At 45.1% G+C, this 13,800-nt stretch overlaps 2 protein-coding genes across 6 annotated transcripts in view; one reads left to right on the plus strand and one right to left on the minus strand.

Moving 5' to 3' along the window:
- The window catches only part of PRTFDC1 (phosphoribosyl transferase domain containing 1), a 514,552-nt gene that overhangs the window by 493,640 nt on the left and 7,112 nt on the right, over nt 1–13,800 (minus strand). The gene's annotated exons all lie outside the window — the stretch shown is intronic.
- Nucleotides 1–13,800, plus strand: part of GPR158 (G protein-coupled receptor 158) — a 329,086-nt gene that overhangs the window by 187,051 nt on the left and 128,235 nt on the right. For all 5 annotated transcript variants that reach the window (XM_068235645.1, XM_068235647.1, XM_068235646.1 and 2 more), the window contains 2 exons: nt 1,538–1,640; nt 10,163–10,380. In XM_068235645.1, coding sequence (XP_068091746.1) covers nt 1,538–1,640; nt 10,163–10,380 — 321 coding nt within the window. The remainder of the gene's footprint in view (nt 1–1,537; nt 1,641–10,162; nt 10,381–13,800) is intronic.

Below are 13,800 nucleotides of genomic sequence, written 5' to 3' on the forward strand. Positions count from 1 at the left end.
TCCCGTGGGCCGCGATGGCTCACTTTCACTTGCGTGACCCCCTGGGTCAAGACACTGCACTGAGAGACCGTGCTGTCTCTCTTATAGTGTGCAGGGAGGCGGGGGAGCAGCAGGAGGCGTGGCCAGTTGGAGAGAAAACCCTGTAGGATTGCCCCTGTGTTTACCTCCAAGTTAGCAATAAATATTGTTGCTAAACTCGGAGGGCTGTAGCGTGGCGGGGGGGGGGGGGGCGCAGAGAGCGGTGGTTGGGGGACACAGAGCCAGGTCATTAGGCAGAGAACATGGCTCTGTGTCCCATCGACCCCCCGAAGATCCACCTCGGGTTCTCTTTAAAGCACTGCAGTGATTCCTAGTGGGTTCCTGGCCTAAGGGCTTGAGCCCACTGGAGCGCTTTTTTGAGCATTTAGGGAGCGCTTTAAATCGAAAACGATTTCCCTAAACGCTTTGCCAATGTAAATACATGTAACAAATTCCACAGAAGCGATTATGATTAGCAAAATCGCAATTGCAGGACATGAAGCATTTTGGGAGCGTTTGCGCTTCAATGTAAAGTATGTAAGTGCTGGGCTGGCAAATCTCTCATGAATCGCTACACATGGTGATCTGTGTGTGATTTTAAATTACTGAAAACTGTAAAAAAAATTATAATAATTTGAAAGGACCAATCAGAATTAAAATCGCTAATCGCAAATCGCTATCACAATCGCTGGCAAAAAGCTTACACTTTTTAAAATCGCTCATGAAATCGCTTACAAAACACTCATTCAAAACACTAGCGATTGTGATATCGATTTGTAGTGGGTTCCAGGCGTAAAGGAAGATTAAGAGCATCTTGCATGATATGAACTGATTTGGTTATTTTAGACTGTACGGCCTGGTGCACACCAAAAACCGCTAGCAGATCCGCAAAATGCTAGCAGATTTTGAAAAGCTTTTTCTTCTTTTTCTGTAGCGTTTCAGCTAGCATTTTGCGGTTTTGTGAAGCGTTTTTGGTGTAGTAGATTTCATGTATTGTTACAGTAAAGCTGTTACTGAACAGCTACTGTAACAAAAAACGCCTGGCAAACCGCTCTGAAGTGCCGTTTTTCAGAGCGGTTTGCGTTTTTCCTATACTTAACATTGAGGCAGAAATGCATCCGCAATCCAAAATCTGCAGCAGCCCGGGAGTATGCGTTTCTGCAAAACGCCTCCCGCTCTGGTGTGCACCAGCCCATTTAAATACATTACCCTAGCGGATCCGCACCCGCAAGCGGATCGCAAACCGCAGCAGAACCGCTCTGATGTGCACTAGGCCTACGATAGTATTTTTGGAGTAGTTTACTTATGGTGCATGAAGAGTCTCCTCCTGATGATTTTATGTGTAGGAGGATTATAAAGGCAGCGATCTGACTGTAGTAATACGCCGAGTGGTTAAAACAGAGCTACTTTCTAGGCGCAAACCTCATAAAAAATTGTATAAGAAGTTGTGCATGTAAGAAGCTGCTGGAGGCGGTGCCTGAGTCTACACACATAACATTGCTTGTTTTCTTTGTTTCAGTGTATGGCACTCAAGGGCCATGGGTTTGTTCTCGGAGCCTACGAATGCATTTGCAAGCCCGGATTCTATCATCCTGACATCTTTTCACTGAGTGGCTTTCAAAGTAAGTGCCTTTTGGTTGAGCAAGAAAGAAGGAAAAAAAAAAGTGACATCAATAATTCAAGACTCCTTTTTATCCTTGTCAGGGTTATACAGTCAATTCCCAGTGGTCTACAACTTTATAATTATATAATCACTTAAAAGGGATCTCCAGTCAAGGTAAAAAAAAATGAGAGAGAGAACAAAAAACAAAGCCTGAGGCAGTTCTTATGCTGGCTTAATCAGACCAAAAGCATGAATGTAATATGAAAGAACAGACACACACATCCATGATAATCATTTCAAAGTTCGCTGTATGTATGTTTGTCTGTCTGCCCCCGCCACACCCCCTCCTGCTCCGCCCTCCTACTGTGATTGGCTGCCACACTGATTCAATGGCACGCGAGATAGGCAAACGCAAGGGGGGGGGGGGGGATTACAGCTGCCCAGAATCTCCCCACAGACCAGGGCCGGTGCAGTGTCTGGGGACAGAATATCTGCAGGCATCCTGCAGCACACAGCACCGCCCCCTTTCTTATCTGTTACAGTTGGCTTCACGGCCGATTTTCTGGAATGGCCACAAAGGCCATGGCCTAGGGCGATGAGGCCTGGCCTAGGGCGATGAAAAATCAGAAGGATAAAAGGGCGGCAGGACCTGAGAGAGATAAGAGGCTGCATGTCAAAATAAATCATTTCTCCTGCTCCCGAAGCCGCCCTGCTTTCCAGAGCTCCGTGTATTTTCCTTACTTCTTGGTGTGCGATGAGATAGTGCTACCTCCTGAACATACAAGCTTAAGTTTAATGCCAGGGGTGTAGAGAAACCTGCTTCACCATGTGCTTGCTGGGCAGTCTGTGACTCTGGTTATAGACACAATTTCTGATCCAGTAAGGTAAACATTTTAACAGAATTATTTCCACTTTACAACTCAAGCTGGGATAAACAGTGTATTGCTGGTCAGACTCTGTTAATGACTTGAGCCATTCCTTCTCCTCTCTCCCCCTGGATTGTAAATCTTAAACAGAAAGATATGGGTTTTTTTCCCCTTAGAGAAATGTATGGCAGCCCCTTCCAAGCTAAAGCTTAACCCCTTGCTGGCTCATTTTAAAGTCATCAGTACCGCAGTATTATGAGATAGACAACTTCTCTATAATTATAATTGCAAATATACTGTTGTACACTTTGTATTGTTACTTTCTGTTTTGTATACCAAAAGTAATATATATAAAAATATACAAAAAATTAAAAAAATATATATTTGTACCATGTTGGCAAACAGAAAAAAAAAATCTGTGAAAGAATCAGTACAATAAATAATATAAAATAAATGCAACAAGTGTGATTACAGAAAAGCAGAGAGGGAGATGAACTGCTCTGCTACTTCATGCCTGGTACACACTGTGCAATTTCCCATGAGATAGACGGGTCAAATCGATTATTTCTGACAGGTCCAATCTGATTTCTGATCATTTTTCTGATTGACTATGTATAAGTGATCAGAAAATTGCTTCAACCCATCTATCTGCTCTAAAAGGAAAAACAATTATTCATAACTTTTCAAAGAGAAGACATTCATACGTATACAAGAGTCACTAAAACTGGCATTTCCTCCTGCAAACAAGTGATCGCTAGTCAGGGTGTTGGACAGAATTATAGTGTGTGTGTGTATGTGCTTGCATTAGGGAAGGGGAGGGGAGGGGCGGTTGGTGGTACTGGGCCTAGGGCACTGAAAAGTCCAAATCCTGCCCTGGTTGACTTTGGATGGAGCAGCAGCGTGTGTAAAGAGCATGGAGCAGCTCTGGGGAACTTAACAGAGTAAGGTATGAGCACAGCCCTGTGCCCTGCTGGGTGAATGCTTCACTTTCCCCTTCATTAGCAATGTCAGTTGTCCTCATTATTATCTGTATCCAAACTGCTCCTGATCAATCCCGTTGTCACTCAGTTGGATGGACGGAAATTTTATTATTTGTACCCAGTATGGTGTATTACCATATTATTATACTGAATTGTGCGTGGCTGAGAAACACCTTTCAGGAATCCCCCCCTTAAAAATCCTGAGTTTACCCCTGCGTGAGTGCATCAGGATGGCACATGTGACGTCCAGAGAGTTGCTGCGCATACTCCAGCCCCTTTCAGGATTGCTGAAAGATTACTAAAAAAAATGGTCAATGAGATGCAAATAATTTCGAGTTGATGCAGCATTATGCAAATTTATACAGCTTGAAAATAAACCAATCACATCCTGCTCAGGTAAAATTCGATTGGTCCATTTTCAAGCTGCATACATTTGCATGCAAAATTTGCATAATCCTGCATCACCTCAAAATGATTTGCATCTCACTGACCATCCCTAGTTATCATCATGTGTACCTGTATCCGGGAGGAATGTTTTATTCAAGTCCTAGCTTGTAGGTCAGTAGGCCAGTGTAACCAATGGGTGAAGAATCACTGCCCCAATTGGACACAACAAGGCCCTGTACAAAGCCTACTGCTCACTATACTGTGGGAATAACAAATAGTGACACTAGCTTCAACATGTTTCATCCTGAAAGGCTTCGTCAGGAAAAAAAAAAGCGTACAGTGCAACAACATATACAGTAGAGACATAAGACCCCCCACCAAACAAAATTCCCAGCAGCAACAGCCCAAGTCAGAGCCTTGCCTGTAGGTTTCCAGTCACCACTGTAGCAGTAACAGACACTGATTAGCAGCTGCCACTGTGCTAACTGCACATGGTCTATGGGTTATTTCCCGTGGAAATGTTTTATTTGACAAAATGTCACAGGCATATCTCAGTTTAATCAACATAACTATCTTCCCTCCGCCCCCCTCAAAAAATGTCTTTAATTTTGCTAGTTCAACCCCCTAGCACTCTCAAGAATGGCGCTATGGCCCTTGACCTAAAAGTTTGGACACCCCTGAGTTAAATGAATACTCATGCGTGTGAAAAAAATGAGGCTATCATATTAAAATTTAAAGAAGAACTGTAGTGAAAATACATAATGAAGAAATTTACATTCTGAAATGTATCACTCTGTACGGAATGTCTGTTTACTGACCGTTCTATTCACAGAGGTAGATATTGCTTGCAACAAGATTCACAGACAGCAAACTTTCAGGACCATGGTCATGACATCACACTGTGGGAGGGGTTTCATCACAATATCAGCCACACAGACCCCCCCCCCTGATGATCTATTTGAGAAAAGGTAACTCTTGGGAAAGGGAGTATCAACTACTGATTGGGATGAAGTTCAATCCTGGGTTAAAGTAAGAGTGAACAGAGGCACCAGCAGGATAAAAGGTTCTAAAAGGCTTAAAATCCCTGACAGAGGCACTAATCGTGACCTTGAGACTATACTGTGTATTCCTATCTGTTTATTGCCTGAGGAAGCGGGAACATACCGTGAAAACGCGTTGCACTGTTTGTTTTGGAGTATATTAATAAACCTGTTGTCATAAAACTGACGGTATCTTGTCTGCTTCGGGGAGGCGAGTCCACCACCACCTCCTGAGGGATTTTAAGCCTTTTAGTACCTTTTATCCTGCTGGCGCCTCTGTTCACTCTTACATTATCAATATCCATCCCTGGTGGAGGGGTGTTGCCCCTTATTTCCTTATCTACTGAGAGTGACTTTTAATCCTGAGTGAGGACAGGTCTAATCTCCTCACCTGCCTATACAGTGGTTACCTAGGAGGTAAACCATGATTGTGAGTATATACATTATATACTTTTCATTTCCAACCCCTTGTTTTGCATACTACACTATATTGGGCTCTCTGTATTTCTTTTGTCTTAATCCTGGGTTAAAGTTCCTCTTTAAAGTTAATGTTTTTAGTTTAGGTCCACTTTCAGTCTTTCTATCACAATTATGTTGCATTGTTACCGTCTCCTTCCACTAGGGTCAGCCCTAAGGGTTTTCTATGCTTATATCATGAGATCCATGACATGATTTCCATTGACCCCTAATGAATTTATCAATAAATACCATCCGGCTGTGTGGTTGGAGAATATGATTTACTGTGTCTCTGTTGGTAGCTATGGTTGCCATTTAGGCAGAAGAAACAAAGGATGGCTGCAGCTGTAAACTGAGATTTTCATACTGCAAAAATGAAACGTGTTTTAAATATAATCTTACGTGCACATTTTATTTAAAATGCAGCTATAAGCTATGAGAATGAACTAGGGCTTTTTAATTAATCCAATGAGCTACATTTATCTAATAGATAAGTTCTCTGTTTATTGCGTGGGTTTGCTTCAGGTATTCCGGATTACTCCCACATATAAAAAACATACACATAAAAAATGAATAAAGATAAACTAAAACAAAGGTTCTCATTGTGAGTGCCTGCATGGGAAAACATTCCTAATTTCAGAAATACTTTATCTTTATTTACAAGTTGCCATTGTTTTATTTAAACTCTAGTAGCAGTAAGTAGGTGTGAAGGTTGGGTGCTGGCTGGGGACTGGGTTGGTGCTGGCTGGGGGCTGGGTGAGAGCTGGCTAGATGGGTGCTGGCTAAGGAATGGGTGGGTGTTGGCTGGGAACTCGGTGGGTGCTGGCTGGGGACTGAGTGGGTACTGGCTGGGGACTTGATGGGTGCCTGGGTACTGGTTTTTCTCGGTGGGTGCTGGCTGGGAGCCTGGGTGCTGTCTGAGGGCTGGGTGGGTGCCTGGGTGCTGGCTTGGAGGTTGGGTTGGTGCTGGCTGGTGACTGGGTGGGTGCTGGTTGGGTGGATGCTGGCTAGGGACTGGGTGCTGGCTAGGGGCTTGTTGGGTCCTGGCTGGGGACTGGGTAAGTGCTGGCTGGGGGATGGTTGGGTGCCTGGGGGCTGGGTGGGTGCTGGCTGAGGACTGGGTGGGTTCCGGGGCTGGGTGGGTGCTGGTTGGCAACTAGGTTGGTGCTGGCTGGGGACTGGGTGGGTACTGGCTGGGGACTAGGTAGATGCCTGGCACGTGGCACTTGGCACGTGTCACGTGCCAAGTGCCACGTGAAATGTGCCACGTGCCTAGTGCCACCTGACACGTGCCAAGTGCTACGTGACACCTGTCAAGTGCCATGTGACACGTGCCAAGTGACACGTGCCAAGTGCCACGTGACGTTTGCCAAGTGACACATGCCAAGTGCCGAGTGACACCCAGACAGCAGAGGAGAAGACACTAGTGCACACTAACTGTCACACTGGAGCTGCTCACAGCACAGCAGTTCTGTAGAAAGCTAACACAGTAGTACTACTACTCTAACTACTAGCACTGACTGCAGTACTACAGTACTAACTACACAATAACACAGTAATCCTCCTATTCCCTATCCCTAATCCCTAACCTACCCTAAACTGTAGCTAGCTAAGGCTAATAGCTGGCCAGCAGGCAGCAGATGTCCTGGTCTGTGCACAGCACACACACAGACACATAGCAGCAGCCCTGCAGCACACACTCTGACTGTCACACAATGAAATCAAGGTAATTAACAATACAACAATAGTGTAGTGATAGTGAAGGGGTTAATGACTGAACAGCTTTAGGTTTATATCACTGTGTACAGCACTTGCTAGGCCAGCAGCACTGGAGCACACACTCTGACTGTCACACAATGAAATCAAGCTAAGTAACGATTTAACAATAGTGAGCATTCACAAGCAAGGGACGATATGTCTCATCATGGCCGCCCTCCTTATTATACAGGGGGGCTGGCCAGTGTTCCTTTCTGTGATTGGGTGCCAGTGCTTAGGCTGGGAGCCCTCTGATTGGCTCAATGAGGTCAGGTGGGGCTGGCCAGGGTTCCCCTCTGTGATTGGTTGCTAGGGCTTCTGCTGGGAGCCCTCTGATTAGCTCAATGACGTCCTGGACCTCTTACAGATCTCAATAGTCGGATATCTGCCGGATATCCACGGTATCCACGGATATCCACATTGCCCAGCCAACTATCTGCAGATAGCTATCCGGATTTGGGCCCAGGTATCTGGAATCCGAATCCGGCCGGATAGCTGAAAAATGGTCTGGATTCAGGAATCCGGAATCTGGATGAGCAGCACTGGTAATATCACAGGATTAATGTAAATTACACTCCTACATTACAATACGCTTTTTAAAGGGTTACATTTGTAGTGGGTTCCAGGCCTCACACTGCAATAGGTCCACGGGAGCCATTGCAGTAAGTGGACCGCACTTCTTTGCAATCTGCGATAATCCCAGACAAGCGGATGCATTCCCCCATATAGCCTATGCTGGTAATGCATCTGCCCAGGGCTGCAGCCGGACCATCGGAGCAGACATAACACTGTCTACTCCCACTGGTCCGGCATACGTTGGAACTGAGCCTTAAAGAGAGTCTGAAGCCTTCTAAAATTCCTCTTTTTATTTAACATTTATCTTCAGCAATATCAGCATAGCTAAAACGCCACATCCCCGCGGCAGAACGCTGTATTTAAACCCTCCAAATACCGAGGCAAAAATTCATGACTTTCAAGGTTGTGGATTTTGCTGCCTGGGGAGGCAGAACTTAGCACATTAGCTCTGCCTCCATTAGCGTCAATCTCCTCGTGGTTCTCCGCCTCTCCCCGCCCCTTTCAGTGAAAGAAGACTGACAGGGGCAGGGAGAGACGGCGATCAGCGGGGATTAACTGGAGCAGAGTCAGAGCTACTGCACAAAGCTCTGCCTCTTCCAGGAAGCGATCCCCGCATTTTGCCCAGGGGGTTCGGGGGTTTAATTACATCGTTCTGCCGTGGGGATGCAGCGTTTTAGCAATGCTAATATTGCTGAAGATAAATGTTAAATAAAAAGAGGAACTTTAGAAGGCTTCAGACTCTCTCTGTAAGGTGGCCATACACGATACAATAAAATGTTCGGATTTTACGTCAATTTGATAAATATGACCGGATCTCCTGAAAAAATCAAAAGCTTTCTTTAATTCGACTGAAAAATCCGATCGGATTTCCCGTTATTTTTATCGATCTGGAATGCTGGTAAGGTTTCTTAAATTTTTCTAAACATTGTATGATGCATGTTAGATTGTCAATGCATTAATATACACACCGTAAACATTTTCTCAGAGTTGAAATCATTTTTATCATAATTGGGGAAAAATTGAACGTAGGTGTGTGGTACATTGGTCATATTTTTGAAATGTTACAATCAGTCAGAAAAATTGGTTGCCATTCTTAAATTGAACAGATATTTAAAAAAATTGCATGGTGTGTGGCTACCTTTAGCCTCTCTCTAACGGCTCTGCATCTGCTTGGCGACAGCTTATGAAAATGTCTGCAAAGTGCTCCAGTCACTTTGTTAAGCGGTGGCCTAAACATGAGGACCCAGCCTCAGTCACAGCTCCGCAGTAAATCAGCAGTGCTGATAAAACAAATTACTTGCATACAACCTGCATGAAATAAATTAGAATGACAATATAGCTGTACTCCGTAATTACATGATTACATTCCCGATTGGTGCTTGTTCTCATCATTGTTATGCTGAATTTAGTAAAGGTTAACGCTGTTAATGGCAGTCAGAACTTATCGCTTTTTCTCCCCGTACATAATGGCATTATTTGCTCCACTACACCCCAAGAAGTTATTACAGAACAGACGTCACTCGGGCTCCTGAAGATGGGCATGCAGAACCCGGACAAGGTCCTCCAGCACCCAAGGCTGAGACACCAAAGTGCACCCCTCCCTCCCACCCCAGTCATCACACACTGATTGCTTATAGACTAAGAGGCGCCCCAGGGCCCCCAACACCTTAATCTCTAGTTATCTGGCTTGCAGTCACTGCCATGTATTCCCTTTTCTTGTTTCTCTCTGCATCAAACACAATAGGGGAATGATAGCTGAGTGAGTTGTACTCCCCCTCCCAGAGTAGGGACAAGGTCCTCCAGCACCCAAGGCTGAGACACCAAAGTGCGCCCCTTCATCCCTCCCACCCCAGCAGTCACACACTGATTGCTATTAGACTAAGAGGCGCCACAGGGCCCACAACCTCCCCAACACCTTAATATCTAGTTATCTGGCTTGCAGTCACTGCTATGTATCCCCTTTTCTTATTTCTTTCTGCTTCATACACAATTAGGAATGACAGCTGAATGTATTGTGTGCCCCCTCCTACACTGCGCCCTGAGGCTGGAGCCTCTCCAGCCTATGCCTCGGCCCGGCCCTGCCCCCTCCTACACTGTGCCCTGAGGGTGGAGCCTTACTTGCATCTCTCCTTCGAGCCCAGTCCTGCGGACACACGCGAGCGCTCTCTCTGGAGCACTCGCGCGTGCCGGGTACAGAGCCGCCTGTCTTTGGGAGCCCAAGTGCTTCCTAAGACTTCCGAAGTCTCCCGCGACAGGAGATTCAAATGGAGGAGCCTGCGGGGGATGGAGGAGACCGTGAGGAGAACAGGAAGACTCTGTAGGACCCAGGACCTTCCCTCTCCTTAGGTGAGTATCTGTTTTTATTTTTAGTTTTACTTCAGACTTGCTCTAAATAAAATCCATTTTTTTGCACTTTTGTATAGCACTTTATAGAAGAAGCTATTGTATGTCTGATTTGTTTTTGTTTTTTTTTTCCTTTAGGGCAGAATGTGGATAATCATTTTTCTCGAGGAGAGATATCTGAAGAGGAATATAAGTGTCTGCCCTGCAGGGAAGGTTGTTCGTACTGTACGGAGGATGCACCCTGCTACGCTCAGGAGGACAAGTATTTGCGGATTGCTGTCATCTCCTTCCAAGCCTTCTGCATGCTGCTGAACTTCATAAGCATGCTGGTGGTTTATCATTTCCGCAGAGCAAAGGTAAGTGCCGCCGTTCCCTCTGCTGACTCTGCCGAGACGTAAGCCACGGCTGTCAGTATCAGCGCGAATATCTCACTGCAGAACTGATGTGCAAAATGGGTCATCCGGCACTGGTGGTGATTGTGGAAACTCTTTGCTCTCCCTAGCATAAAGCATAACTATATAATGCGAGGCCCACAGCAAGACTCTGCAGGCCAGGCCCTTTCACCACCACCGCTCCTCTGTGTGTGTGTGGGGGGGGGTGGGGATGGGATGGGGGTTGCTACTGACCGTGCACCCACCATAGCTTCCAACTGCCCCTCTTTTTAATTACTGTCCCTCTTTTGGAAGGACAGTCCCTCTTTGGGAGCCCAATCTCTCTGCCCCTCTTTCTCATTTGTCCCTCTTTCAGGACTGAAGTACAGATTTATGTAAATACATGTATTTCTCTACTGAAAAATGTGTTTAATTAACTCTACTCTATGAAGGAAAATGAACCTGGATAGAAAGGACCAGTGTATGCGCGGCTAGGGGTGTGCCAGAGTCGTGGTTAGATGGGTGTCAGGGGCGTGGCTTAAATGTCCCTCTCCAGGGGTAAATGCATGATTTTCAAGTGGGGGATTCCTGAACACCCTCCCTCAGCCACGCTCAATACAGCATAATAATATGGTAGGACATCGTGCTGGGTACACATAATGCAATTTCCCATCTGACTGACAGGATCTGACAATTATATTCTAAATGTCTGATCTGCTCCCGATCGACAACGGGATCGATCCGGAGCAGATTGAATACAGATACTAATGAGGACAGCTGACATTGGTAATAATGAAGGGGAAAGTGAAGCATTCACACAGCAGGGCACAGGGCTGTGCTCATCCCTGACTCTGTTAAGTTCCCCAGAGCTGCTCCATGCTCTGTACACACGCTGCTGCCCCATCCAAAGTCAGCTGTAGCAGGGAAATAAAGGGACAGTGCTGTGAGCTGCAGGGTACCTGCAGATATTCTGGTGTCTCAACTTGTGCCTGTCCCCAGACACTGCACCAGCCCTGGTCTGAGAGGGGATTCTGGGCAGCTGTAATCCCCCCCTGCTTTTGCCTATGCTCTCTCTTATCCCTAGAAACGGTGAGATATGCCCCCTCATATGTGAAGATACCAAGTAAATCCCCCCCCATCCCCCTGCCACGAGCTTGCATAGCTTTATACTTTACCTTTTTCCAGCGGCAGGACAGGTCCTCCTCACTCCGCTCTTCAGTGTAGCCAGTGTAGGGAGTAGGGATGATCAATGATATGCAAATACTTCTGTTTATGCTAATTTATGCACATTTTTACACAAATATATGCAGCTTGAAAATAGACCAATCAATTTAAACCTGGGTGGGGCTAGATTGGTCCATTTCAAGCTGCATACATTTGCATAAACATTTACAAACATAGGCATAAACTCTGAAGTATTTGCATATCATTGATTATCCCTAGTAGGGAGCAAAGGCTTGGTATCATGCGGCGCTGGTAGGGTTGGCTTGTTAACAGTCTTGCGGTAGCATTCTGTAATCTGTACTAGCTTCAGGCGGTGTAGGTCTTTTTTTTAAAGGCCAGCATAGAGGGCAGCATTGCAGTAGTCCAGCCGTGATGTGGTGAAGGTGAGACTTGGAACAGTAACATTTTTTTATTTTTAAACAGAGGCTCCAGCCCAGGGGTGCCCATTAGGTAGATCGCGAAGGACTTCATGGTAGATCTCAACCCCACTACATTTTCCATTCAGTATATACAAAAGTGCTCCTAAAATTGTACATAGGTAGATCATTTTGACTTGCTAATCTTTTAAAGTAGCTCACAAGCCGAAAAAGTGTGGGCACCTCTGCTCTAGCCCATTTATAACGCTATCCAGAACTAACAATTAGGAAACAAACTGGAGAGACAGAGAGCAAAAAACACCCAGACATCTGGAGCCCGATCTGGCGTAATAATGTCTTGGTTAGGGATGGTCGCTGGATTCCGCGGAATTAAAAATCCAGCGACCATCCCTAACCAAGACGTTATTATGCCAGAATTCTGGACGGAATTTGGTGATTCTAGTTTCCGATGTGACGGAACGGAATTGCTATAGCGCTAAAACGGAATTTCCGCGGAAAAATATAAATTCCGCAGAATTTTATGGAATTCACATTTTTTCCCCACCGAACTGATTTCTGCCTAATAACAAGAACTTCTACTCGATAGACTCTTTCTCCCTTACATACATTCCCGGCCAATGTATGTAAGCTGGCTTTTGAAATCCTACAATTCCCTAAGCAAGCTCATTTTTCTCTTGGATATATCACAATGGTACATGCTAGGCTGGCTTCAGCATGTAGCATTGCATTGTGTTGTGTTGGTGGTATAATGGTTAGGATAGCAGCCTACAGAGCACTAGACCTGGGTTCGATTCCCAGCCAATGTATGTAAGCTGGCTTTTGAAAGCCTACAATTCCCTAAGTAAGCTCATTTTTCTCTTGGATATATCACAATGGTACATGCTAGCTGGCTTCAGCATGTAGAATTGTAGTGTGTTGTGTTGGTGGTATAATGGTTAGGATAGCAGCCTACAGAGCGGTAGCCCTGGGTTCTATTCCTGGCCAATGTGAGTTGGCTTTTGACATCCTACAAATCCTTAAGCAAGCTCATTTTTCTCTTGGATATATCATAATGGTACATGCTAGGCTGGCTTCAGCATGTAGTGTTGCCAAAGCAAAGAAGTAAAAAGGCGCTGCTCCCTTCTCCTACCCTCCCAATTTGATAGCTGCCTAGTTCTCAAGGTGTGGGGTATCCCCCTTGCCCCCTCCAAACAATAAGAAAAAATAGAAAAAAGAGAACAGCGCTGATGTCTAAGTTTCTATTTGTTTGTATATTTATTCCTCCTTATGTAAAATCTATTAAAAAATAAGGTCATAAAAAATCAGATCATAAAAATTCCTCAGGATTTCTGACAGATAATAATTTTACAAACTCCTTCATATACCTCATAAAGTTTAGACAATAAGCCCCTCATACATACACATACGTACTTTCATACATACAATGGAGCCACCTGAGTCTCTCTTCGAACTTTTTCCATGTACAAGTCCCCAGAAAGAATAAATGTCTCCCCTTTCGGTGTAGATGGGTATGTTAAGCAAGTCTTTTAGTAAATGCTATTCACTCCCTTCCGTAGATTAGCCCCCTTCTCTCCAATGGGGAGCACGCTCACACTTAGAGATGAGCGTAATGACCTAATTACGATTTTGCGAAATTTCGCGTAATTAGTGTAATTACGATTATGGCCGTAAGTACATAATCGTAATGAAGAAGGATTTCGCGAAATTTCGCGTAAGCGTAATTTTCGCATTACAGTCGTATCATGCCGTAATTTCGCATTAAACGCTACCGTAATTTCGCGTTAAACCGTAACGCTCCGTATAA

Source organism: Hyperolius riggenbachi, chromosome 5, assembly GCF_040937935.1.
Source record: "Hyperolius riggenbachi isolate aHypRig1 chromosome 5, aHypRig1.pri, whole genome shotgun sequence".
Taxonomy (NCBI): Eukaryota; Metazoa; Chordata; class Amphibia; order Anura; family Hyperoliidae; genus Hyperolius; species Hyperolius riggenbachi.